The 26,586-nt window shown below is 50.9% G+C and overlaps 1 protein-coding gene across 1 annotated transcript; it reads right to left on the bottom strand.

Annotated features, from left to right (window-relative positions):
• Nucleotides 1-1,241: 1,241 nt before the first annotated feature.
• TRABD (TraB domain containing) lies at nucleotides 1,242-23,527 on the bottom strand. Its single transcript, XM_044679836.1, has 9 exons — nucleotides 23,471-23,527; nucleotides 21,550-21,628; nucleotides 18,785-18,951; nucleotides 16,285-16,425; nucleotides 6,956-7,066; nucleotides 5,661-5,800; nucleotides 3,333-3,505; nucleotides 2,586-2,697; nucleotides 1,242-2,088 (listed from the first exon to the last, which is right to left on the bottom strand). Exons 1-9 carry the CDS (start codon nucleotides 23,492-23,494, stop codon nucleotides 1,911-1,913), a joined length of 1,125 nt encoding a protein of 374 aa, XP_044535771.1. The 5' UTR covers nucleotides 23,495-23,527; the 3' UTR covers nucleotides 1,242-1,910.
• Between the last annotated feature and the right edge of the window lie 3,059 nt (nucleotides 23,528-26,586).

The raw sequence follows: 26,586 nt of genomic DNA, 5'->3' as shown, positions 1-26,586 counted from the left end.
CCTGGCCCTAGATGACGCACCATCTGCTGTCTCCATGCCAAATCCTGGGCAGGGCACAGATACCTTCTCTGAGGCTTTGCCAGACCAGTCTGGCCTCGTTACCCAGCCTGCACCCCAAGGAAAGGGCCCCCGCTCCCCAAGTAGAGCCGGCCCATCGTTCTCTGACTGCCAAGCACAGGAAACACAGGCTGGAGAGGGGCTTACGATACTTTAGTCCTCCCCACAGAATGGGAGTGGGTGCCCCCAACAGCTCAACTCCAAAAAATATGGCTTTACAGGTTCTCACACAGGAAGCCAGGGAAGGAGAGAGGATGGATGGACTGGGACAGGAGAGGGGAAATACAGGGGGCAGGCCCCAGCCGACCAACTCCTAAGCTAAATGAGAAACCCCTGCCCTGTGGCACTTGGCCATCAGACCATTCCTTTCCCAACTCCCCACCTGGGCCGGGTCTCCTGGGAGATTAAGTCAGCAGGGCTAGCCTTAGACCAAGCTTTCACTACTCCCAGGCCACAGGCTTGGAGTCAAGCCTAGTGTTTGTCCTAATCCAACTTAAGGCTTGTCTGACATTTAACTCTTTTTCTTTTTAATTAAAATTACCTGAGCAGAGGTTTTATCAGATTTTTTTTTTTTTTAAAGCAGAACACACAGAACTATACAAGCTAGAAATATCTTTCAGGAAAAAAAGGGCAAACCCCCTCCCCCCCAATCCTGAGAAGGCAAAGCAGGACTTCTTGGCTGGGCCCCTAAAGCTGAGGAGGGCAAAGGCCTACACCCCTGCTCCTCAGCAACTGGCACCATCAGGTGGGGGGCGGGGGCCAAAGGCACACCTGCCCATGCAGGCTGGGTGGCTTCTTAATGGCAAAAGATGACTGAGCATGTCTCCGAGGCCCCTCCCAGCTCTCAAGGTAAGTGCATGGCACAGCCTCGCCCAGAGAGGTACCAGGAGGTCACTAAGGCGGTGCCAGCCAGAGCCTTCACTGTAAGCAATCTCAGCAGGGTGGGGGCACCAGGACCCTTGCATTTCAGACCATGATTTGGAAAGAAGAGGCGTGTCCGAGACAGGCGGCAAGGGGCAGAGGGCAGAGCGAAGCCGGCGAGGGGCTGAAGCCAAGGTCCGGCCGAGGTTTCTTAGACAGACCCAAGGCCCATGGCCCCCTCGGCCCCCACCCCCTGTCTTGCCCCCTAGTCCAGAAAGGACATTTTCATTCGGTAGAGCCGCGGCCCTGAAAAGAAGCGCGGGGAGCAATCAGGGTTTGGCAAAGGGCTGAGCGGAGGGAAGCGCCGGGCCAGCGCCGAGGACTCGCTAAGGAGCTGCCCGGCAGCCTCCCCTGAGCTGTTCTAATGCGTCCCTGCTTGGGACCTCCCTCCCGGCCAGCCTTTGTAAACAGAGGTGGGTCCTGCGGCAATGGGGAGGGGGCGCTTTGGGGCCAGGCTGAAGGCAACTGCGGAGGAGGGGTCCCAGGAGGGCCCGGGGGGCCCAGGGCAGTCGGGGCTGCAGCGGACAGTCGTCTGAGGAGCCGTCCCCCTCCCAACACACACACACAGATGCTGATGACGGATAGAAAATCTCCCCGTAACAAGATGATTAAATTGTCTACCCTATAGGTGCTCGGCACCAAGAACTAACAATGGTATCATGATACCAACACGGTCCATAGCTGTCCCTGCACCCCTCGGCAGGAACCCACCACCAGGGGACCCTTTGGGGAAGGAACCCGAGCCAGAAGAGATTCTCTCCAGGCTGCCCGAACAGGAGTCCGGCACGGCGGCTGCTCAGGCCCTGGCCCGGCCGCGGCCCTGCCCAGCTCGTGCCGGCCCCCGCGTGTGTGTGGCTGTTAGCACCCTTTCTGGTTTTTGGTTGCTGCCCCGCCTGGCTTTCTCCGCAGCTGCCGCCGCCGCCGCCACCGCCTTATTTCTGAGGTCTGATCTCAGCCAGTCTCTGGAGACACGACTGGGTAGCTGACATGGAAAGGATTACGCTGACCGTCCGTTTGCCCACCCGGTAGAAGCCGTAGCACATCAGTCCAAAGAAGGCAGCTTTCACGACAAACCTGGACACTTTGCTCGAGATGGACGGGGGCGGGACGCTGGAAGACAAAGGCCAGAATAGGCAGGTTCCAAATTCACGGACCTCCTTTATGCCCTGCAGATTCTCATCCTCTAAACCCTCGTGCAATGCCCAGAGTCAAAGCCCTCCATGTATCTTCCATGCCGGAGGCGGTTAAAGGAAGCCCGCTCTCCTGAGCCTGGCATTCAAGGCCCTCTCACCCTTCTCCCACCAGCACAAGGCCTCTGTGCAGTCCAGTGAGGGCCTTCCTGAATGCTTTCCCTCAGTTTCCTGCTCTGTGATGAGGGAGTTGGACTCAAGGGCCTCGGAAGCCGGCTCACCACCCATCTCAGCCTGGAGGCCTCGTGGGCACGGGGCGGCTGGATACCAGGGAGGACAGACAGGTAGGTGAGTGGACGGAGCCGGGACAGCAGCGCACAGGTCTGTGCCAGGGTCACTCGTGAGTCATCGAAGAGCCCAGAGGCCGGGACGCCACAGGCTTCCCAGAGGGCAGAGCCTCGTTCTGAGGGGGCCTACCTCATGATCTCCTGGATGTTCAGGTCTGTGGTCCAGTTCTTCTCGATGCCAGGCACGTGGCCCATTCCTACCACTCCAACCACTACAGAAGGGATGCTCTTCCTGGGCTCAGCTGTAGGATGGATGAGAGAGGGCTGAGGCTGGAGCTGTACCCTCACGGGGGTGCAAAGAACCCCACTTGGTACACTTGGCTCACTGGGGAATCCCTAACTGAAGAGCCACCCCTGGGCTTACACACACACCCCAGCACAGCACTGATAATAGGAACAGCAAAGACCTCACACACATCAAAGCCACCCAACCTTCTCTCCAAAGGTGAACTTCTTCTCTGTAATTCAGGGCCCAGATCAAGAGGCAGCTCCTCCCCTCTACCCCTAGATCCTCCTGTACCCCACCCCCCACACACACACCCCAGGGCCTGCAGCCATTCTTCCATCTGGTTTGTGCATTTAGCTCTAAAGGAGTCATTCAATAAACAAGTCTTAAGTCCCTGCTTTGTGCCAGGCAAAAAGAGGAAAAGGCCATTCCCACCCCAAGGGGAAGGCAGGAGAGAGACAAGTGCAGATTACCAGGAAGAAAGGAGAAACGGGAACGAATTCCCCTCTGCCTGCCTCAGTTTCCTCATCTTTAAGCAGGGAGGACAACACCCATTTCCCAGTGCTAAGTAGGGGCTTCCTGAAGGCTCGTTTCCTCCCTCCTTTCCCACTCGGTGCCACAGCCCGGGGCTGAGGCCAGGTCGGCCCTCACCTTCGGAAGCCCGAGGCAGCTCCAGCCGCTTGGCCGCCTGGCGCAGCATGTAGGTCAGGTAGATGTCTCTTTCGGAGACGATGGTGCGATGGAGATCAGGAAACTCTCCGATCATCTCTGCCATCATCTGCTCCAAGAGGTCCTTCTGCTTACACTTCTCTACATCATCCTTACTGAGGGACCCAGAGAGACAGAGACAGAGACAGAGGGGGCTCGCTGGGGGCGTCGCTGCCAACCATGCAGCCGGGCGGAGGAGCACAAGGGCCCCCGGGCCGGCCGGCTCCTTCCCTGCCCTCTCCGGGGCACACGCAAGGCTGGGCATCTCCACCTTGCGTTACTTGAGGGGAAGGGGGCAGGCCATGCCATACAAAGGCGATGCTCTCTTTCCGGCACCCGGGAGCAAGGATTTGCTAACGCAGTCCAAACACATCCCAGAGAACTTTCTTTTATCCATCTTGCAATGGCCTTACCCTGGTATCTTCCTTCCTTGTACCTGAATATCACCCAAGGGTTAGAGCCCCCGAGCAGGCCCCCCAGGGTCACCCCGCCTCCAGCCAGGGGAGAGGCCCCCTGCCATCTTGGTTTGTGACTCAACCCTGACTCTAGCAAAACCAAGCCAGTGTTAAAAAAAGGTGCCTTGGCCGAAGGCCACCAGGTCCAGGCCGTCGCTCGATCGGGTCAGGCAGGGGAGTCAAGCTGGGGGCCCAGGGATGGGGCTGCACACGCCACCTCTTCTCTCCTAGCCCGCTGGGAGACGAAGGAGGAAGGACATGCGGGCACAGGCCGGGTGTGCCCGGGTCGCCAGAGCCTGGAAGCTCTGCTCTCCACTAGGAGATGTTTTCTGAGGAGACGATTCATGGAAATTACCCATCAGCACCTTCTTCCTATGCTGACTCCAACCTGCAGCAGACGGGCCTCTCCCTAAGCCCAGCCCCAGCCCACACTCCCTTGGAGGAATCCCAGGAGGTCCCTCTCCTGGCAGCCCCCTCCCTGCCTCACCACTTCCAGAGGGGTCCCTGCTACAGAGGCAGCCCAAGGGCCAGGACCTCCATCCACCCTCCTCACAGCAGCTAGAAAAGCACCAAAGTCCTCAAGCCACTGGTGGGGCTGAGACAAGAGGAAGACGGCCCATCTGCCATGGCGTCTCCATCAGGCAGGCCTCAGGTTCCCAGAGAACTTTCGTGACAACAACCCTGGGAGTGGAGATGATCCCTCCCGTTCTGTAGATGAGGAAATGGAGACTTCCAGGACACATCCAGGTGGGATCCTGGCCCAGCACTCTATCCACTAGGCTACACTCTCTGCACTAACAGTCTGCTGATACACCACTGATCAAGATCTGGGGGTCTGAGTGGACTGCAAGTACAAGCCCGGTCACCAGAGCGATGTGGCAGCAAACAAGGGAGGCCGAGCTTCCTGGAATGATGGAATCCGTCGGTCCTCCTCCTTGGGTCACCCATACCTGGAGAGCTACTTAGTGCAAACAGGAAGGAAGCAGCCAGCGAAGGGCCCCAAGGAAGGAAGGAATCTGACCATCCGTCTGGCAATAGAGGTCCCAGAAGGTAGAACCAAGAGCAATGGGGTGAGGGAAGAGGAAAACTAGGCTGAAGTCAGGAGGCCCTTCCTTGTGAGTGAGCTCTCTAAAGTGGCAGGTCCAGGTGGGTAGTGGGCTTCCCATCCCTGCCAGAACTCAAGGGAAAGTTGGGAGACCAGTTCTTGGGTGTGCCCAGCCCAGGCCACATGGAGGGTCAGGTGTAGCCAGTGGCCTCAAAGGGGCTGGAAGTGGGGCAAGGAGTGTGTGTGGGGGTGGTGGTCAATGGCAAGAGCCGTCCCCAAGGTCCTTTCAAGCCAGGCACTGCCAGCAGGCTCGGGGCATCCTTCCAGGTATAAGACAAGGAAGTCATTGAGTGCAGCCTCTCAGACCATGGAGTTAGGCCCCCCCACCCCCGACAGTCACAAACTAGAATCCTTCCAGTGACAGGAAGCTCACTGCCTCCAGGAGGCCCATTCCGCTTTGGAACAGCTCTAGTGTCTTAGGGTGAGCCTCGTGTGTGTGCATGAACATATATGTGAGTGTGTGTTCATGCATGCGCTGGGGGCACACATAGCCTGGCCTGGCCCTGCTTTCAGGATGTCCAGGGCCCTCCCTCGCAGTTCACATCGTGCTCTGGGCGGCTTCGGCCAGGGCAGTGGGCAGCGGCTGCCTCCCTGGGCCCAATCTGGGAGGGGGTGAAATGGAGGCCGCTGTCCACGAGCAAGGCAAACAACCGAATGAACCAGGGAGCTGAGCCCCAGGACAGCCCAAGGAACTGGCTGGGCTGCTCGTACCTGATGGGGTCGGAGAGGAAACACAAGCCCCAGGCCAGCTTCACCTTCTGCCAGAAGGAAAGGGCCGCAATGGCTCTCTTGAAGGTCACTGGGATAGGCCTGTCGCCAAGGTGGAACTTGCAGAAAGGTACCTTACTGGCCTGCAACAGAAGAGGGTGCAGGATAATGGCCGGTGCCTGGCGACTCCAGGGGGCGCGGACGGCTGCTTTGTGCCAGCTATTGAAAATCAAGGCGAACCTGCCTCAGCCTCAGGGCACTTTAGACTATGTAAGTAAATGGTATTCTCCTTCCTGTGGTCTTGCTTAATAAAAGCTATTTCCCAATAAAAGCACAGTGCTCTATTCACCACAGAACAGCAAGGGGAGGGAGGGGAAGGAAGGAGACAGGACAAGAAGGGACACCCCCCACTGGCTGGGCAGGATAGACACATCACCGACCTGGGACTGAACACCAGATTTCTCAGCATCCTGGACAAGGGGAAACTCGCTCTCCTAATTGAGGACAGGTCCCTACATCTCCCCCTCTGCCCCTCCTCGAATGAGACCAAGATACAAGGACTTAGGGGACACCGTGGGTCTCAGGGTTGGACAAGGGAGAAGCCACCTGGATGGGCCTCAAACAACGTAGCCACAGCCCCTGGAAGTCAGGGCATCCATGACCTGCTCACTCTGTGACACTTTAGTAACAGGCCTCTGAGGGCTCCTTGGGCTGATGGGAGGTTGGGAGCCAGACACTCTCCCCTTCAGGAGAGCTGGGCATGCTGAATGATGCCCTGGACAACTGAACTCTGGGGTGGGATTTTGGGGGTGAAGAGAAACAAAATACAGAACTGCACGATTTTCCTCCTGAAAACAGGAAAGATCCATGCTGTAATCGAGGCTGGAGAGCCAGTGGCCCCGATCCCCCCAAATGGGGCTTAATAGAGTCTCTTCTCTTGAGTGAAGGAAACAACCACCACCCTCTTGTCCTCCCAAATTCTCAACTTCACAAAAAAGTCTGGAAGCAGGTGGTTGGGGCAGGGGTCAGAACGGAAATCTCAGCTCTTCAGAGAAAGGAGGGCTGGCTGGAGTACAGGAGGGGCTTCCCAGAAGAGGCCCCGAGCCATCAGGAAACTGTCCCTGACAAGTCTCAGGAATGAAGCGCCTTCCCTTCCCTCCCCAGATGAGGCAGGGACTCGCAGCTGCCCTCCTGTCCTGCGTTGGCTTCTAGCCTACGTGAGTGTGTCTGTCCCAGATCACAGTATGGAGGGTCACCTGGGTGCCTCCAAGTAGGGCCTCGGGAGAGGCTCCTCTTACCTCCTTGAAGGCCTCTCTGAACTCGCCACCAGGGGCCATCCCCAGCTGCTCCGTAATGTGTGCAGACACCTTCAGAAGGAGCATCTGCATCAGGCCCGACATGACTCCATTCTGGAGGCAAGGGGAAGGAGAGTCTGTTAGAGGGCAAAGAACCAGTCCCCTGGCCAGGGGAAGGGCACAGGACCCAGCTGGAAAGCTGCTAGCAGCGTCTTCTTGTTCTTTTAAACCTTTACTCTCTAGCTTTGAATCAATACAGTGTTTTCAAAAATGGTAAGGGCTAGGCAATGAGGGTTAAGTGATCACTCAGGGTCACATAGCTAAGAAGTGTCTGAGGCCAGTTTTGAACCCAAAACTTTTTCTCTCTAGGCTTGGTGTTCTATCTATTGCGCTGCTTAGGTGGCCCTTGACATAGGCTCTCTGAGAGATGGGGGGGGGGTCCTCTGCTCAGCCTCATGCAGAAGACCTTCCTGGCTCTCCAAGGGGGCCCCCTGAGGGCAGTGACAAGGCAAGTGTAACTGTAGCACGACTGGGAAGGAGGAGGGTGGTTAGGGGCTGGGACAGGCAGAACTTGAAAGGTCAAGGGAGAGGACTATTTTCCAGGAGGGGCAGAGACAGAGGATTAGGGTTTTATGGGAGACAGAAGAGTATGGCTGTGGGAATGAGGAGGGGCATCCTCAATCAGGTCAAGGACAAGGGAGGGTGAGACCATTATTGGGAAAACATCCAGAAAACAGGCTGGGGTCAGACTGGAGGTGCCACCCACAACTCAGGAAGGAGGGCAGCAGCAATGACAGGAGTGTTGGGCTGAGGCGGGGCCAACGCCAGGAGGATGCTGGTGCCATCACACCATGTCCAGCAGCCATGTACCCTAAAGGCCCTCAAATATTGACTCAGGAGGATGATGACAAGTTTGCCATCAAAACTTAAATCCAGGCCATGGGCACCTGCACAGGCTTCACGATTGTAGCTTGGCTTCAAGCCGGCTCCTGCTCGCAGAGGCACATCACCAACCCCCAGTCTTAGGGTTTTTCCACCGCTCTGCCTTCTTCTGCTCCCACTCCCATCATCACTAACATTGCAGCAACTATTGATGTGGAGAAAGGCCTTCCTCAGGGAGCCAGGCCCCCAAGTAGTCTTCCTCTCTCTCTCAAGCTCAGTTTGAAGAGGGTTCAGTGGGGGGCAGCCACAAGCAAGTTTCCTGACTGAAGTCTCCACTCCACACCCCAAACACTTGTGTCTCCTCATCTGCAAACATGTTGTCTCAACAGAAGCTTAGCTTCTTGAGGGCAGAGACTGCCTCCCCAGCACCTAGCACAGGACTAATAAGGGCTGGCTGACTGACGGCATGAAAGCAGGAGAGATGATGAAACGGAGGAATGCCTTGTGGAAATAAGAGGTGAGAAGGCCACTGGCCACTTGAGAAGGTCTGCCTATTCAATTTTCAGTGGTAGGAGATGACAGAGTCAAGGTGTAGGACTGAGGGCCTGCTGGCCTGATAGAATGACTTCCTTGAGCAGTCAGCAAGCAGCACAAGAGGCAGGTGCAGGGACCCAAGACTGAGAAATCTGGCCAGGAAATAGGGGGAGTTTTTCCAAAGTCTATTTGGATGAGGATTGCCTAAGAGAATGTCCTTTTCCTAGTCTTTTGGGCTCCCCTAGTGATGTTCAGGAAAGAGCCCCCCGCCCCCACACCACAGGGGTCAATCTCTATTTTATCAGTTAAGTAGGCGGGAATGGTCTTTACTGAAGGGGCCCAACAGCTGGCAATGTCAGATAAAATATCAATTACTGAATGTCCCAGAGGACCCAAGTAAGATTAGAAAATGGGCCAGACAACAGGGCTGGGTCTCTGAAGAGGGTTCAGCAAGATACCCCTGGCAGGAGAACTATTCCAAAGGAGAAGATTGCATACAGCTGTCCCAACCAATTTCAATATTAGAACAGCATGGAGGAAAGGGAGGCCAGGGCAGAGGTGATGGGCTGGGAGGAACAAACAAGGCAAAAGGGAAGACAAAGAAGCAGAGGGCTCTATCTAACAAGAGAGCAAGGCCAATTACAGGTGGGAGTGAGAGCTAAGATGTGACAATCCCTAGGGATGACAGGTGAGCTGAGGGCAGAAATTAGGGACACCATGGCAGTTAATGGGCTGGATGGCCAGGGGATCCATATTGGCCAAGTACCTAAGAAGGAAAGTTGGGGAAAAGATGTGGAAGAAGGCTGAGAGACAGTGGCAAAGGGACCAGCAGAAAGGGGCATGCGAACTCTCCTCCTCCTTCTCCGGAGGAGAGAGTGGCCCAGGGATGCAGGGTCTTTTGCAAAGAGCTAGGTTTCTGTTGAGGTCAAGAAGATGAAAAGAATGTGACAGGACGACCCCTAAAAGGACAGGAATTTGTTAATGACAGAAGTGGGGGCCACATATTCAGACTACACCAAATTTTGCACAAAAGCCAACAAAAATCAGAAGGGAAATAGTCAAACAACCTTTGCAGCAAGTGCCTCTGCTTAAGTCTGATATTTGAGACATACTTACAAAACAAGAACCATTCTCCAGTGGATAAAAAGGTCAAAAGATCCAAACAAGCAGTTTTCAAAGGAAGAAATCCAAGTTATCAACAACCATATGAAAAATGCTTCAAATCACTAAAGACAAGTGCAAATTCAAGCCTCAGGCCCATCCACTGGATTGGAAAAGTTAACCAAAAAAGGGAAAATGCCAATTAATGGAGGGGCTGTGAGCCAACAGGAGCACTGGTGCATTTTTGGTGACACTGTGAATGGGTCCAGCCATTCTGGAAGGCAATTGAACTGAGGGCCCACACCACTGAACTGGGTAGTGCTGCTATGTGGCCCATTCCCAAAGAGGTGAAAGAGGACAATGTTGTAGCCACATGTACAAAAATCATCAGCTGCATTTTTCTGTCGTAACAGAGAACCAGAGAGGAAGAGGGTGCCTGTCAATCAGGAGACAGACAGATCTAAGAACATAAAAGTGGCAGAAAAGCACTGTGCTCTGGGAAATGATGAAAGGGCGAGTTCTGAGAAAACTGGGAGATCCTGTCTGAGCTGATGTGGGAGAGCACAGTGGAGAGAAAACAGCAAGGCTCAAGACCTCTGTGTGTGCACTGACCCCCGATAAAGCCTGCTCCCTACCTCCTAACCCAGAGGGGCAGACATGTGGGCTTCTCTGCTCTATTACACTGATAAGGGAAGATCTGGAACCACTGGGGGGGGTGGGGCGGAGAATTTCAGGGAAGAGGGAGCCAGGGACAGTCCTACCGAAAAAAGGGAGGGAAAAGAAAGGCTTGTGAATGAAACTGAAAAAAAAAAAAAGCCCAGAAAAGAACAGAAGGTGGTTCAGAGGGCACCAAACAGCATAGCTTTGAAACAAATGTGTTGAAATTCTTAGTTTTAAAAAAGGAAACAAGTGGATTCACAGTTTTATGGGATTCTGTTTTTGTTCTTCATATATGGAAACGTCCATGTTTGCTAGTGTCTAGTCGACCAGAATAACAAAACCTAAATTTAATTTACAAACACCACCACCAGGTTCCTGAGGGGGTGGGTGGGCAAGCTGCCACTGAGGAGGTGCCAGAGGAAGAGGGCTTTCACACCAGTACCGTGCCAGAACCGCCAGACTGAGGAGAAGCCAGAGGCATCACAGTCTGCTGGTCCCAGGATGGACCAATTTTCACTGAACAGGGCCTTTTCAAAGAGGACATGTGGGCTTAGGATGGATTTTTCCCCATGGCAGGATGAGAGGGAGGGGAGAGAGGTGCTCCAGGCTGCCCTTGCACCCCCCTGCAGAAGGTACAGGGCAGGCTTCCACAAACTGTAGCTCAAAGCTTCAGTGACATTTTGAAAAGCACACATCCGATGGGGCCAAGTCACAACTAATCCCAATGCAGCTGAAACTGGGTTTAAGGGGGAGGCCTGTTCAAACATGGGGTCATGGGGCCCTGGCAGCAATACCAGGATGTTGGAGGGCTCACCCTTAGGGCCAGGTGCCAGGAACATCATGGGTGGTGGCTCCACTGGTTGGGGCCCAGAGATCATTCTGCCCTTCCAGAAGCTCCAATCCAGGCCCACCAATCTCAACTCCCTGCCTTAAGCCTTTCATGGTATCTTGCCCATTGCCACCTGTCTTACCCACTTTCCCCCTCCTTAAGGGTCATCCATCTAAGGTGGGAAAGGCTTCAGAAATGGGTCTGGTCGATGGACAGAGTCAATGGCCCTTAGGGAGCCACTGGGCTAGCCACAGGGAACTGACTTTTTTCAGCCTGGGCATTCTCCAGGCTCACCTACAGAGACAGATGACACCCCACTCTCTGAAGACACCACTCAAGCAGCACCTTCTATCCAAGGACTCCCCTGAGGCTCACGTCCTAACATCAATCCAAATGGTCTCCCTGACAGCATCCTGAGGGCAAGCGATTTTCCTTGCACTGTGGCTGGCTTGTGGAAAACCTTGCTCACACAGAAGACACTGTTTCAAGGAGAGGCAGTGGTCAGACAAGGCCCAAAAGGTGGACCCAGGAAGTCCTGAATGCCGGTCCTCCAGCCAGCAGGGGGCTTAACAAACTGCATCCAATGCCACCTTCTTACCCTCTCCACCTCCCAGTCATCTCATCCTCTAAGACCTACAGGTTTTCCTGACAGTTTCTCAGAGAGAGGGAGGGCAAGGATTCTCACCCATTGCATAGATGAGGTAGCCAAGGCTTAGAGCAGTCAAAGGGCCACAAGGCTAGCTAGCAGGCTTTAATTGTCAAGTCTTCAGCCTGCCCTGCTCCTGTGTGCCAGGGCCTGGGCTAAACTTGGCCCACCCCAGCCCTCCAATCTTCAAAACTTGGGTTAAAGCCCTGGGAGCAAATCTATTGATGTTACAGACTGAAAAACATATCTGTGAAAAAGGCCGAGTACCTTCGCTACCCTCATCAAGGACCCTGGATAGCCTGAGAGGTTGGGGCAAGGCCCTTGGCATAGACAGGCTTGCCTGGCATTTCTGGAATGCCAATGCCAATGCCAGTGCCACTGGGGGGGCGGGGTGGATACTAGGCCTAAGAGTTGCATATGCCCAGTATGCAGACTTCAGGCAATGTTGGCCCCCTACCCTAGGAGCAGCTAGAGATGAATTCAGGAATGCTCAGAGGTCTACTTCATCTCTCATCCTTTCCTCATGCTGGTCACCTCTGAATCCACAGAATAATGAAGAAACCCCAAGGGAAGTCACCCCAACAACAATGCAAAGGAAACCCCACTCCCACCACATGTAGCCCAACACAGCCAACCATGGCATGGTGACATCAAAGGCCTGAGAAGACTTCAGGAGTCCTTCTTCAAGAAAGGAAGAGTGGCCCCTAGGGTGCACTAAGTCTGTCCTGGAAGACAGGGAAGTTCTCAGGAGGGACTGGGGACAAATATTGAGGTGAGGGGCTAATCATCCCCCAAAGAGAAGCAAGGAAGGCCAAACGGAATTCCAACTGCTTGGTGATGTAGACAGTAAAGCCCAATTATGGGGGTGGAAAAATGAAAGCTTTGTCTCTGCTCACAGCTTAAGGACCAAAAGGCCAATGAGCATAGCTCAGTTCTGTCTAGAATGGGCCAGTGGCCAACTTAACCTCACTATGATTTCTGATGGGATTACTAAACCAGAATAGGATTCAGAGGGATTGTCTTTGGTTAATTCCCTTACACTCTCTTCCTGGAGGGCAACTAGGTGGCTCAGGGGACAGAACACCTAGCCTAGAGTCAAGAAGACTCATCCTCTGGAGTTCAAATCTGGCCTTGGATACTTAGTAATTGTGACCCTGGGCAAGTTACTTCTCTCAGGTGGCCTCAGTTTCCTCATCTATAAAATAAGCTGGAGAAAGAAATGGCTAACCACTCCTGTATATTTGCCAAGAAAACCCCAAAAGGGGGTCATGAAGAATCAGACACGACCAAAAAACAACTGAATAACAATAAAAAGCTATGGGTCAGACAAAAACTTCATCAGAGACCCCAAGCTGGTAGGACAGGAGAATTCCTAGAGTAGCCGTCAGCACTTCAATGTCAACGCAGCAGGAGATCTCTAGCTGGGAGAGGCAAGAGAGCCAGGATCCACAAAGCTCCTTGATGAGCTGAATTTAGGAAGATGACATTCAGAAGGAATGTAGGGAAAGTTTTACATGCCACTTCCCAAGTACAAGATGTGGGAGGAATCTTGGAAGCATCTCAAAGAGATCTAGGAATTTTAATGGACGACATCCAAGGCCATCTGAGTCAGCTTCAATGGGATGTGGCCACCAAAGCAGCCCCTGCCATCATGGACTGCATGAAGAGGGGTGAGGCTACCAGGAAGAGGAAGGCAAGAGTTCCACTGCTCTCCGCCTGGAGTAACTGAGTCTGGTTCTGGGCAATGATGTTTAAGAAGGACAATGATATGTTGTAGACAGTCCAAAGCAAGGCAACCAAGAGGCAGTGAAAGGTCTTGAAAAATGTACCGAAAGATCTGAAGAAAAGACTCAAAGGAAATACCACAACTGTCTTTTGGGATCGGATGTCATGTAGAAGGAAGGATTAGCCTTGTTTTGTTTGGCCCAAAGGCAAACCCAGGAGCAAAGTGGGCCAAGAGCCAAACTCTGCAAGCCCTTCTGGACATCAAGTTAACTGATTGCTTTCCTGAAGTGGCAAGGGTTGCAAGTGGGAGACAGGGACAACCTCATTGTGAAGGTCTTCAAGCAAGCTACACCACCTTTCAGGCCCTGGTTGGACCAGAGGCCACTGGAGGCCCTTCCACCTTTGCCATTCTGGGACGTAATTTCTCAGGATGCCTTTAGGAACATTTTCTCCATCACTTGTTGATCCAATCAGATCACTGGCCAATTGGCTGTCCACCTCTTCCAGATGATGGGAGGTACAGTAGCAGCTTTAAAAAAAAATATGATGCCAGCTCTAACACCTACCTCTAACCTGGTAGGCATATTGCAGTATGCCTTCATCACTGCTGGGCACTTCTCAATACCCACTGGGAGGACATAGCCCAGGGCAAAGCATTTCAAAATGGCCAGAAAGGCTCCAGAGTGATCTGGCCAGTTTCAATAAGAGGCTGGCACACATGCGAACTTCTGTACAAATGACAGCCAGTTCCAACTACCAGGGCAAAAATGATCATGCATTCCTGTACTCAATGGACTATAGGAAAATGCAGGCATGCCTCCTAAAAGAGCACTCCATTCTCACTCCTTGGCCAACTAAGGAGCTCTGAAAGCTTGACTGAGGGAAGCTTTTGTCAGCAGCCTAGGGTCTACTCTTCAGTTCCTTTTATCTGGCTCTGAATAGAAGCCATCAGACACTCATCAGATGGGTGCAGGGGGACAAAGCAGGTAAGTATGGCTACACAGACCTCACGAAGCAGATAATGGAACATTCCCAAAGGAAGACTCGAAAAACATGAACTACCACAGGCAAGATTCCCATTGATCCTAAGAGAAATAAATACCAAGAGATCTCAGGCTTTGTCTCAGCCCCAGTAAACCAAAGATGATGGCTAAAGCAGAGGGAAATCATCTTGGGAGACATACTCCAGCCCTACCACTCCGGAGTGAGGCAAACAGAGGGACATCACTGCTAGAGATCAGAACAAGATCCAACATATGGCATCATCTTCACGGTGTCACCTTTAGTTTTGGCCAAGACCTGAGAACAGAGCAGGATGCTCAGTGATGGAGGGGGAGAGGATGGCTAAACAAGCCATGGCCCATGGGTAAAATGGAATAATACTGTGTTATAAGAAATGTGCAAACATGAAGAACCTAGAGGTGAGCAAGGGAAGACATGAACTGATGGCCACTAGGGGGCACTGGGCCTGCAGTCAGGAAGACCACAGACACTGCCAACTGGGTGACATCTAGGTCCATCGCTTCACCTCTATTTCCTTTTCTTCCAGGGTTATTGAATGAGGATCAAATGCGACAATAACTGGAAAGCCCTTAGGACGGGGCCCAGCACATAATAAGCACCCCATAAATGTTAGCCACGACAATGCAAAAGAACCTACAATATGCACAATGTCTTTCATGACATACAAGGAGAAAACTGGAATTCAGAATTGAAGCCTGGCCCCAAAGAGGCATGGGAAGATCTGCCCACCCTCCTCTGCCTGGGGACAGGATAAGGAGGAATAACTGACACAGCGCATGATTGTGAGTGACCACTGACACACCAACCTTTCTCCCTTCCCAAACCCTCTTTCCTTTTAAGTGTAAGGGCTTGGGCTGGGAGGGGCAGGGGATAGAAAAACAAAAAATGTGAATGAAGGAAGGGCCAGCAAGGGGAGCCAAAGTGGGCAGCCAAAGGATGGAGGGGATACTGAAAACATTCAAGGGGAGAGGAAGGAGAAGATAAACACCTGGGACAATAGCCCTTTGCCTCTACCTCTGCTTGAAGGAGGGAGACTTGGCCAAAACTAAAGGAACATAGTGAAGAAAGAACGAAAACGGCCCAAGAAATGGCAGCAGATGGTAGGAGAGCACACTTGCTGCTCTCAATGAAGTCAAGATAAGGGCCCCACATTCTGTGGCTTTCAAAGAACTGGGTGACTGCTAAGCTGCTCTCAGCAATCTGACAGTCATGGAGAGCAGGGGTACTGCAGGACCCAAGAAAAGCAAATGATGTCTTGAGAAGAGGCTGGAGTTTGTTTCTGCAGAAATTCTGGACTGTGGCATTAAAGGATGGTGTATGTACATTTGTTAAGAGAAGCAACGATTACAAAGGGCAGGCCTGGCTTCAGCAAGAATAGGCCAAGCCAGTCTAATCTTGTTGGTGGCCACATTCTACCTAGATTGCAGAAAATAGCTGGACATCCTCTCTTGCTACTTGTCTTGCATTGTCAAGATGTGAAGACATGTTTGATGATAATCTCACTGACTCCCAAAGGTCTAACTGTCATCATGTCCCTGGTCCTGTTCTAAAACAGCTGCAAGTCATCGGTGGAAATGACACAAAGGATGAGGCAATACAGATGGGCCCTTCTGGGTGGCCTGCAGTGCTCTGTCCAGAGCCAACACTCAGGGGTCCTCAGCCATGCTGTTCTCGGACCACAGTGAGTCCATACCACAGGCCTGTTGCTGGCTGGCTCCAGGGGAGAGCACCAAGGTCACAGCTATGCCAACTCACAAAGAGAAGGAACAGCCTGTTCTGCAGCCCCTCCCAGCACCAAGAGGTCTGCTGGAAAGGCTGGAGACAGCCTCATAGAAGTGTCCAAGATGACTGCCCAGGGGCATCCCAGATCCCCATGTGGGGAGCACTGTAATCCAGCTTCTTCCCCAGGAAGGGCAAAGGGAGAGCTCATACCTGCTTGACTGCTTGCTGGAGCTTTTCAAGGTTGATTTCCTTGGCCTCCTTCAGCAGCGTCTTCTCATCCATCTTCAACATGGAAACTCTGTACTGACAAAGCTCCACCACGACCACGTCTGGCTGCACCTCCTGAATGGTCTAAGACAGAAACAAAGGGAAGTGATTCAACATGCCTTTGCTGTTAAGATCCTTCTTTTCTCCAAGACATTTAAAATATGAGCCAAAGAACGACCCCCACCCCCTACCCCAGGGCACACATCTAAGACAAGATGGACACCAGCAAGTCTAGCATATGACAAGACCCTGGTCAGAAGCAAAAAGAGCAGCAGCTAGGAAGGCTCTGTGGTTAGGCTCAGACCTGGAGACAGGAAGTTCTGGCTTCAAATGTGGCCTCAGACACGTCTAAGCTGGGTGACCTTGGGGCAAAACACTTACGCCCCATTGTCTAGCCCTTACTACTCTTCTGCCTTGGAACCAAAACACAGTATTGATTCTGACAGAAGGTATGGGTTTAAAAAAAAAAAGGCAAAAGGGGCTGCTAAGTGGTCAACATCCCAATATCCTTGAGTCTTTTGACTTTGTTTTAATATCTGTTTACTGTGGTGCCATAGGTTTCTATTTGGCACATTCTAGTAAATTCCTTCCCAATGATTTCTTCCATCTTTCTTTTCACTTCTTTTCTAAAATTTTCCCCTCTAGCACTCATCATTCATTTACAAAAAAAAGATTTTAAATCTCTTCAGTAGCTTTTCATAGGGGATTCTTCATCTGCTCATTTTTCCAACCTACTTTGTGATTTGGAATTTATGTTGGGACTGGACTCTGCACACTTCTGGAGGGGAGGTCAGGGCTGGCCCTGTACTATTTTTGGGGAGGTGGTGTGCCATTTTAGGCTCTAAGGGGCAGTTCAGCCTGGGGACCTGCAAGCTATCAATGCTCTCAAAGCAGGTTGATTCAGTGCTAAGTCTGACTGCTGCATCCCTGGCCTGAGCACCAGCAGATGACCAGACCCAGTCGCCTGAGCACCAAACCCTCCAACTGGGTCTTACTGAGACCTTGCAATCTGCTCCAGAGCTCAAGGACAGGCTTCTCCCTTGCCAATGGCTGCTGCCTTCCTTTCCTGAAGGGTGGCTTTTGTTTGACCTCATCCCTCATTTCCAAAGTGAGGCAAAACCCTCCTCTATGGGAGCATTTTCAAGGTGACTAGTCAGGGGGCCAGTCTGGTTCCTTCTCACAACCAGGCTGTCTACACTGATGCTTTCAGATCAGAGTGCCTCAGGGAGCCCCCTTGGTCTGCCACAGCTCAGGCTCAGAATGACCAATCCAGAGAACATTGAGGCCAAGGAGAGGCAGAATGTTAACTAAGCCAGTCATGACTGTTATTCAGAGTAGGAATGGGGATGGGCATTTATTAAACATCCGCTTTCTCTGTGCCCTTTCTCCATGGGATCTCCTCTGATAACAGGCAGAAAAAGCAAGGCCACATTTCCCTGGACCCATGAACACCCATGAGCATCCACAACCTGGGCTTGGGACCAGACAGGAGGGGGGCCTGGATGGATCCCTGACCTCTGACCACTAATGGCCAGGGGATGATGGAACTCTGGAAGCTTTCTCAATCAGATCATGGTTAAAGCTGCTGAGTCTATTGCCTCTGCTTTTATCCAACAGGGCTGGAATTACTAACAGTAGCAGAAGTATCTCCCACCTTGCCCCACTCTCATCTTCTGTCTCCCACCGAGGAAAGTGTATCTTCAGAAAGGGCTTTCACTATCCTCTGCCTCATCCAGGCCTGCCTTCTCCAACATTCCCATCGTTTCCCAATTTTCTAATTCCTTTCATGTTCTTTGGGAATACAAATCAAAGTTCTCTCAAATGATACTGTTAATTGGCTGGGGGGTAGGTGGCTATTTCCAGAAGAGAAGAATCTGGAAGAGAACAGCGGCATGTACATCTCTTCTTCCCCCTTCTCCTCCTCAGCAGGAAACAAGCTGAGAAAGTCAAGGGCCTCTTTTTGAGTCAATTGATATATGGTCAATGGCAACTCCAGCTGAAGGGACTGTCAGAACTCCAGAGACCCCAGAGGCAGAGACTCGGCCTGGAAAGGACCTCAGAGGCTGCCAGCCTGAGCCCCTAGCCTGATACGCGAATCTGAGTTTCAGTTAGATAGCCATAAGGCAGCCAGGGGAAGAGATGCCTCTCCAGCTCAGTGCTGAGCTGTGGGAAAAGACTGAACACAAATCAAGTCAGAACTCCTGGGTCCTGCACTTCCTAGCAACTAGGCCTAGTTTCAAATCTTTTTGTGCAGACCAGACAATCTCCAAGACCCCTTCCAATTAGTTCCTGGATAACCCAACCATAGAGGAGGCAGACACCCCATCCCCTGCCTTCCAGGTGCAAGAGATCCTTCAAGCCTTCAGGCTTCTCAAAGATCACTCTCTTCTAGAGTCCAAATCTTCCTGGCATGGCTCCCTCACCTATAATAAGTCTACTGTACCTTCACAACGTCTCTCTTGCTGTCATCACTGAAGTGTGCTGTGCCGACCACATACACCTTACTTCCTTCTTCTGTGACCAACTCAGTGACAGTGCCCGGCAGACTGGGCTGCTTTTGTCTCTTCTTCATTTTCATTTCCAAGAGGATCTTAAAAGCATCTACGTCAGCTGCAAACACAGTAAAAGATGCCCCATGACAGAACTATACATCTATGTGTACTCATGGGTATAAATATTTGTCTGAGAGGATCATATGTGACCCCCTTCCCTCCCAAAGAAGGAAGTCAGCAAATCCCCACACTGGGCTTCTCTTTAGACAGGGTAAGTGTCTGCTTGGATCCAAGCATGGCTCCTGGTTTAAAATTGTCAAGAGGAAGACATGTCCCTTTTTAAATGGGACATGATCAAGACTCTGGGAACCTCAGGCCTAGACCCTTGCTTAAACAATCAACCTTGCTGGTAAAAAAGTCAACAGAACCCTAACCGTTGTGATTTATGTTTCTTACTGCAAACACCAGCCAGGATGCAACCATGAGCTTGAATAGATGTGCCTCAGAATGGATGCCTCTCAAAGATAGCACACATCAAAACCAACCAAGTTAGGGACAAAATCCCATCCCATTAGTACTAAGGTGACCTGTGGGCAGGACAACCTTTCCCCAGTCCTTTCACAGAGCAGAAGCATCCAGCTTGAAGGGGCAGGCCCTGGGCAACAAGCTGCTGCCTGAGTCTCTGCAGAAAGCAGTCCAGGCCCTCTATATGAGGGTGCAGGGCATGCAAATCACCAAGACAGAGAGATCACTTCTAGCTTCATCCTCCACCCTCCCTCCTCCTCCCCAGACCTCAAAATTCATTCGTTCTTCCTTCCTTTAAAAAACAAAAAACAAACAAACAAAAAACCAACTTATCTTTTGTCTTAGAATCAATATCATGTATTATTTCCAAGGCAGAAGAGTGCTAAGGACTAGGCAATGGGGATTAAGTGACTTACCAGGGTCACACAGCTAGGAAGTTTCTGAGGCCAAATTTGAACCCAGGACTTCCCATCTCTAGGCCTGGTTCTCAATGCACTGAGTCACCTAGCTGTCCCTATGAGGTTCATTTAGACTAAAGGCTGAACCCGGAAGAGCCAGTGAGAATTGCTGACAACAGCTACACAATCGGCAAGACCACGCTTGAGTCTTCTGTGAAAATTTGACAATAACTACAGTCCCAATGTCTTTCAAAGCTCCTGGGCCAGAGAAGCAGCCCTGGGAGGGATGCAGGTCTGGATGGGTTTTGAGATCACTGAGCCATTTTATCGATGAGAAAATACAGTGAAATGCTGAGTGACTTACCCAAGGTCACACAGGGAATAAGTAGTAGAGGCAGAATTTGACCCCAGTTCCCCAGAGTCCCAATCCAAGGCTCTTTCCCCATGATTAGCAGTTCTCTAACAGGGATCTAGGGATCCTTGAGGTCATAATCACACTAAGATGTTTCTATTTCTAACACAATATCAATAGAGATCACCCATATCAACCAAAGCTCTTTAGGAGAGGGCCTCAAACCTTCTTAAGAGTAAAGGGTAGGGGGCAGCTGGGTAGCTCAGTGGATTGAGAGCCAGGCCTAGAGACAGGAGGTCCTAGGTTCAAATCTGGCCTCAGACACTTCCCAGCTGTGTGACCCTGGGCAAGTCACTTGACCCCCATTGCCTACCCTTACCAATCTTCCACCTATAAGTCAATACAGAGGAGTTAAGGGTTTAAAATTAAAAAAAAAAAAAAAAAAAAAAAAAAAAAAAGAGTAAAGGGTTGATGGGGCAGCTGAGTAGCTCAGTGGAGTGAGAGTCAGGCCTAGAGACAGGAGGTCCTAGGTTCAAACCCGGCCTCAGCCACTTCCAAGCTGTGTGACCCTGGGCAAGTCACTTGACCCCCATTGCCCACCCTTACCAATCTTCCACCTATGAGACAATACCCAGAAGTACAAGGGTTTAAAAAAAAAAAAAAGAGTAAAGGGTTGGGGCAGCTGGATGGCTCAGTGGATAGTGAGACAGGACTGGAGGAGACTGGACGTCCTGAGTTTAAAAATTCCCTCAGATATTTCCTCCCTGGGTGACCCTGGGTAAATCACTTAATCACAATTGCCTAACCATTACTGCTCTTCCCTCGGAATTGATTCTAAGACAGAAGACAAGGGTTTAAACAAGAGTGAAAGGTCTTGAGGCCAAAAGTTTTAAGAAGAAGCACTGGACTAGACCTATACTGGGCCATCCCTGCCATAGTAGAAGTCACAGGCCTTTGGCTACCTGAACAAAGACTTGAGGATCAATTTCCTACTCCCCTGAGGCCTTTTTGCCTGCACTGATCTGGAGGTCTATGTTTCAGTGGGTGGCCTTCTCCCAAGCCTTACTGGCCAGACATATTCAGGCAGGAGAAGCTTGGTCTTAATACAACCATTTCCCCTTGGCCACAGGACCTGGCCAACTTTGGGACAACTTAAGATTTTTTCCTGTGCCTAGAGCAGTGATTCCCAAAGTGGATGCTACCGCCCCCAGGTGGGTGCTGCAGCAATCCAGGAGAGCTGCAATGGCCACAGGTGCATTTATCTTTCCTATTAATTGCTATTACCATCTAAAAAAAATTAATTTCCGGGGGGCTAAGTAATCTTTTTTCTGGAAAGGGGCGGTAGGCCAAAAAAATTTGGGAACCTCTGGCCTAGAGGATCATCAGTACTGGCCTCCTACCATGAGGAAAGGGCAATTAGGGTTCTAAAGAATGAACATACAGAGATTCTGGGAATCACTGGAGACCACCCCAGGGCCACATTCCGATGCCCCGGTGGAAGGGGCTGGCTCCTCAGCAGCCTGCAAAACAAAACAATGACAGCATGTTTCGGGAGAGGTTACAGAGATTAAGCCAAAGCTGGTGAGACCTGACCTGCTGGATTCATCAGCCTCATTGTCCCCTGCCTGTTTTGCTAAGGCAGCTCCAGGACATGTACCATTTTCTAAGCGATCCCTAGGTAGGCCCCCCTAATTTCTAAGTCAGCCCTCCCTAAGACTGCAGAAATAGCCCTCCTTGGAGGCTGGATAGAGAGGTAGGGGTCAGGCAATCTGACTGGCTTTGGTCTAAGAACTACCCTTGCCACCAAGTGCTCCCTGGCAGGGTCTTGCGGGGTTGGCAAGCAGAGAATGCAAGGGTGACATGGCTAGTCCTTGGCTCTCCCTTACACTGACATTCCTTCTTCCTACAGTAGTGTCTTTGTCAGGGAACAAGAGACCTTCCTTCCCAAAGGCCAAAACATCTTGACCAAATGCAGTAAGTTCTTGGGAAAAGCCTCATCTGCCCCTGTAGACATGGAACAGTACCTACTGAAGCAAAGAGCCAGCAGCCAGCCAGGTGCAGCCAGGCTAGGATCCTTCTACTTCTGCTCAAGACTCTCACTGATTCTAATCAGGCTTTTCATCCAAGTTATAAACTTTATTCAATGGATATTGATTTCTTAAGCTTCTCTCAGATGAGATGCCCTGAATGAAGAAAACTCAGATCTGATGGGAACTGAAAACCCACCAATGCTGACTGATCCCTCCCACAATTTAAAAGGCTCCTGGGAAGCTCCACAGGCCACTGTCCTTGTAAACACTCCAAACATTTATTGGGTAACACCTCTGCACAAGGTTCCATGCTCAGGCCTAGGGAGCCCTTGGGAGCTTAAACATGCCAGCAAACTGAATGGGCTGGGGCCAAGAAGAGCCCGAAGGATTTGAAGGGACTCCAGAACCATAGAAAACACATAGCTGACAGGACAATGCTTGGTGTCCCAAGAATACTATCTCTAAATATGCTTAATTCCTCCTTGACACTGCCCCCACAGCGGTAGCTTTGCTTTGCGCTTCACTGCTATTTGCAGCCCCCACACTTCAATCTCCTATTAGCTGATATTCCTCTCTACCCTCCAGCCTATCACCTACACTGGTCTCTTTCCTGGTTACTCAGAAAGGAGACTTAGTCCCCTCTTCTTGGCCTGCCTCCCCATCTAGTGCACTTCTTCCCACATGCTCTGCTTTCTCTTCTACTGTCACTGCCCTGGGACTGGCCTGGTCTGAGGGATCTCCTTGTTTCTAGGTTTTGTCCCACACGACCACGGCCTGGCTCTAAGTCACTGCTCCTGTTCAAAAATGTCCTTTCGGTGATTCCCTATCTCTTCTAGAAGAGCACACAAAGTCCGAGGGGGCCTTCTATGATCCAGGCCCAACTCATTCCCTGACTGCTTCAAGCACTCCACACTGGCCAAACAGATCCTCCCTGCTCTATCCTACCCTCTTCTTCCAAGCACCAGCTAGGCTCACCCTCTCCACCAGTGGCTACTTCCCTGTGATGTCCCGCTCAAGTGCTGGCGTTCCTTTGTTCCATCACATCCTACACTGTAGAAGATTGTGGGTGTACTGTGCCCCTGGCCAACCCCCATTCTGGAGGGGAGGTAGTAAGTCCTCCATGGGCACAAGACAGCCCTGGCTAACAGAAGGCTCCTCAGCTAAAGGACTGTGAGGCTTCTAGGTGGAGGAACCTGGACGTAAATCAGTGCCCGTGGTCTGCTTCAGGGAGTGAGAGGGAATCACACTACCATGGTGAAATGTTCCTTGTCATGGCATTCTGGCTCATCTGTGGTCACAGGGGAGCTTCCTCAGTTCCTGACACAAACTCACCTCTTGGGGCTGTTCCTCCTGCATTCCTAGGGAGCTGATTAGGTCTCTGAAGGAGGCTAGCCTGTAAAAAGACAGAAAGATGTGATGGTCCAAGGACACTTTACCCAGAAGCCAACCATCCCGCTGCCCTAAAAGAACTCAGAGCAATGATTTTGACTGCAGTCACATCTACAGTCACTGATAACGATGTCCTCGGAGCCCAGTGGGATAGGCTTATGTAACACAGGAATGCAGAGGGAGGCATGAGCCATGGTCTGAGCACCCTTGGAGGAGGGAAGACACTACTGAGGACACTCGCTATACACAATAGCAAGGGACGCCTAACGGAACAAACTTCCCAACACACAATTCAAAGCAGGCAGCTTTAAAGACAATGAGAACTTCAGTGCCAAGTCCTTTCCCACCTCTGGGCCTTAGCTCTCCCATTCCTAAGGTAAAGAGGCTGGACCAGATATCTCTAAGGTTCTAAGGCCTGGTTATTGTAAATCAATCCACAGGCATTTACAAAGATCCATGATGCCCCAAACCCTATCCTAGGTGCTGAAAACACAAAGACAATCAAACAGAAAGCAGAAGCAAATGTCATTTGGCAAAGAGAAAAGTGGACAATAACAATGCTGAAAAGGTGTGTGCATGGAGGGGAGGCACACTAATACACTGTTGGTGGAGCTACAAAATTGGTCCAACTGTTCCGAAGCAGCTTGGGATGATGCACAAAACCTACAGGGTCCCTTCCCTTTCCTTCAGTGAGAATATCCCCCCACCCCTCCCCAAGGCCAAAGAAAAGAAAAGAAGGCCCCCACCTGTAACAGCATATTCCTGGCACCAGTCACTCTACTTGTGTGTAAGGTCGGTTAAAGCCTAGGCCACACAAGGGCTGCTAAACTCAAACTGATTGCAATGACCAATCGAGTCCCAGGGAAAAAAAGGGCAACCGTACTCCCACTATGCCAGTGTCCTCAGCACTTGGCTCAGTGCCTATTCTTCTTTTCTCTTTCCTCCCTCCGTGTCAGAAGGCCTCTTTGGACAGGACAGAGATCCTGAGACCACAATGAAAGCCAGATGGCAGGACCACACACCTCCGAAACTCCCTTCATGTCTCTTCCATGGCCAGCAGAGCACACACGTGTGCATGTGTATAGAGCCTCAAGGTTTGCAAAGCACTTTGTCGGTCACATTTGAACCTGGGAATAAGCCTGCAAGGCAAGTCTCTTATTATCCTCATTTCACAGATGAGGAAATCTCCATGCCAAGGCATCCATACTCCGTGGTCATAGACTTTTAGAACTGGGAGGAATCAGAGATGGGCTCCTTTCTTTCCACTTCTCCCACACTACTCAGCCCTTGGCATAGGACAAACTCAACTTGAGACTTGTTTCAGGTAAATCCTGAAAACAGGAAGGACACCAAAAGAGAAAAGGCTAATTTTACCCATTTACTCTGTTGCAGAGGTATAAAAAAAGAAAGCATTTGAAGAATAATGGCCGTGCTCTTTGCTTTACATTTACCAACTGAATGGAAAACTAGAAGTTGGCTCCATCAGAATTATAATTCAAACAGATTTCAGAAAACACTTCATTTTGTCTAATTACTCATTACATTCAAATTTCTATGAAAATAATCTCATGTTTCCCCAGTCAGTCACTCATCACCACTGTTTGTTTTGGTACTAAACGGGTGATTTCTGGGGTTTTGTTTCCTTAGCAATGACAGTTCTCTTGGGCAAAGTAAAGAGCAGTCAAATATAAGGCATGTTTCCGCAAAAGAAAGCTTTCTGATGTTAACAGTTTTGAAAGATTCTGATTAAAACACTGGAAAAAATCCATTAAAAAATTACTAATACAATCAATACTCCAAAGGATTTGGATCTCCTGGATCCAATAATACAGACAGCCACATAGGAAGCTGCCCCCCTTGCCTACCCGCCTCCTCCCAGTATGTGTCAGCCAAAGCCAAGCCCAAGAAAGGAAATGGTGGCTCTGATCAGCACCCAGTTCCTTGGTGACATCTTGTATTCCTGCTCTTCCTTGAAGCTCCACAATGACTTGGGGATGAAGCCTTCTTATACCCTCTGTATACTGCTTTGCCACTGCTGTCTCTGGGAGAAGAGTCATTTGGGCTTCTTCAGGGACTGTTCTGTCCCATGGCTTGCATCCACACAAGAGGTACAGAATGCTGGCATGAAAAACTTGGGTCTTAAAAGCAAGCTTTGCAGCTGAAAGCAATCCAGCCTATTCTCCTCATCCTTTGAAATTCTGGGCTCAACTTGTTGTCCATTCAACTGAAAGTCATGATCTGGGCAAGAGTTATTCTTCAGCCTCTTGTTCTTGAGGGGCTGGTTGAGGACAGAAAGAGGAGCAGGGAGAAACACAGAGAAGGAGGGGAGAAAGAAAGACAGAGACGGAGAGAGAATGAGGGGTAAGAGAGTGAGAGAGAGAAAGACTGTGTGCAGGTTAAGTATCTATCAAGGATCCTAGCAGGAAAAATCAATTAGCAAATCTAATCTTGAAAGGGATCTCACTGACCATCTGGTTTAACTGGTTCACAAACTGAGAAACCCAAGGCCCAAAGAGGGATATCACCTGCTCAGTGACATGGTGGCTTTTTAAAGGTGCTTGTTTAGAGTTCCACTATTAGCCGAAGCTTTCTCGCCTTCCTTTTCAAATCCCCTGTGTCAGTGACAGCCTAACTAAATCACAGCCTCCTGCATTTCACGAAGGCCATCTTAGTCAATCCTTTAATACCTAGAGGGGCCTGTAGCCAACCGTGACTGCTCTGATCCAGAAATGACACATTATGTTCTCAGACATCCTCTCTGACCTTTACTCAGCACTGTTCCCTTTACCTGGAATGTCATTGTTCTCCTGTTACTATCTTATTGAATTTCTATCCATCTCCAAGTCCCTTTTCCAAGGGAGCCACTACATAAAGTTATCTATGTTGGGCTCTTCTGCCCCCCAGGGCTAGGAGCCCCAAAGGCACAGGCTTCCTCTTACCTAAGCTCCCTCAGAAAGGCTCTGTAGACAGAAGGGGGTTAATGAATGCTTAACCTCAGTCTAGGTGACCAGAATGGTGGAGGACAGAATACAGCCACAGAACAGGAATTCCCAATTTAC

This window comes from Gracilinanus agilis, chromosome 5, assembly GCF_016433145.1.
Source record: "Gracilinanus agilis isolate LMUSP501 chromosome 5, AgileGrace, whole genome shotgun sequence".
Taxonomy (NCBI): Eukaryota; Metazoa; Chordata; class Mammalia; order Didelphimorphia; family Didelphidae; genus Gracilinanus; species Gracilinanus agilis.
The sequence above is the reverse complement of the archived record's forward strand: the minus strand, read 5'-3'. Positions and strand labels throughout refer to the sequence as shown.

Coding starts and splice junctions, on each gene's coding strand:
- TRABD (XM_044679836.1), bottom strand. CDS start 23,494: ATGCAGGAGGAACAGCCCCAAGAG. Junction 21,629..23,470: donor AGGAGGAACAGCCCCAAGAG/GTGAGTTTGTGT, acceptor TTTGTTTTGCAG/GCTGCTGAGGAGCCAGCCCC. Junction 18,952..21,549: donor CAGTGATTCCCAGAATCTCT/GTATGTTCATTC, acceptor CTGTGTTTGCAG/CTGACGTAGATGCTTTTAAG.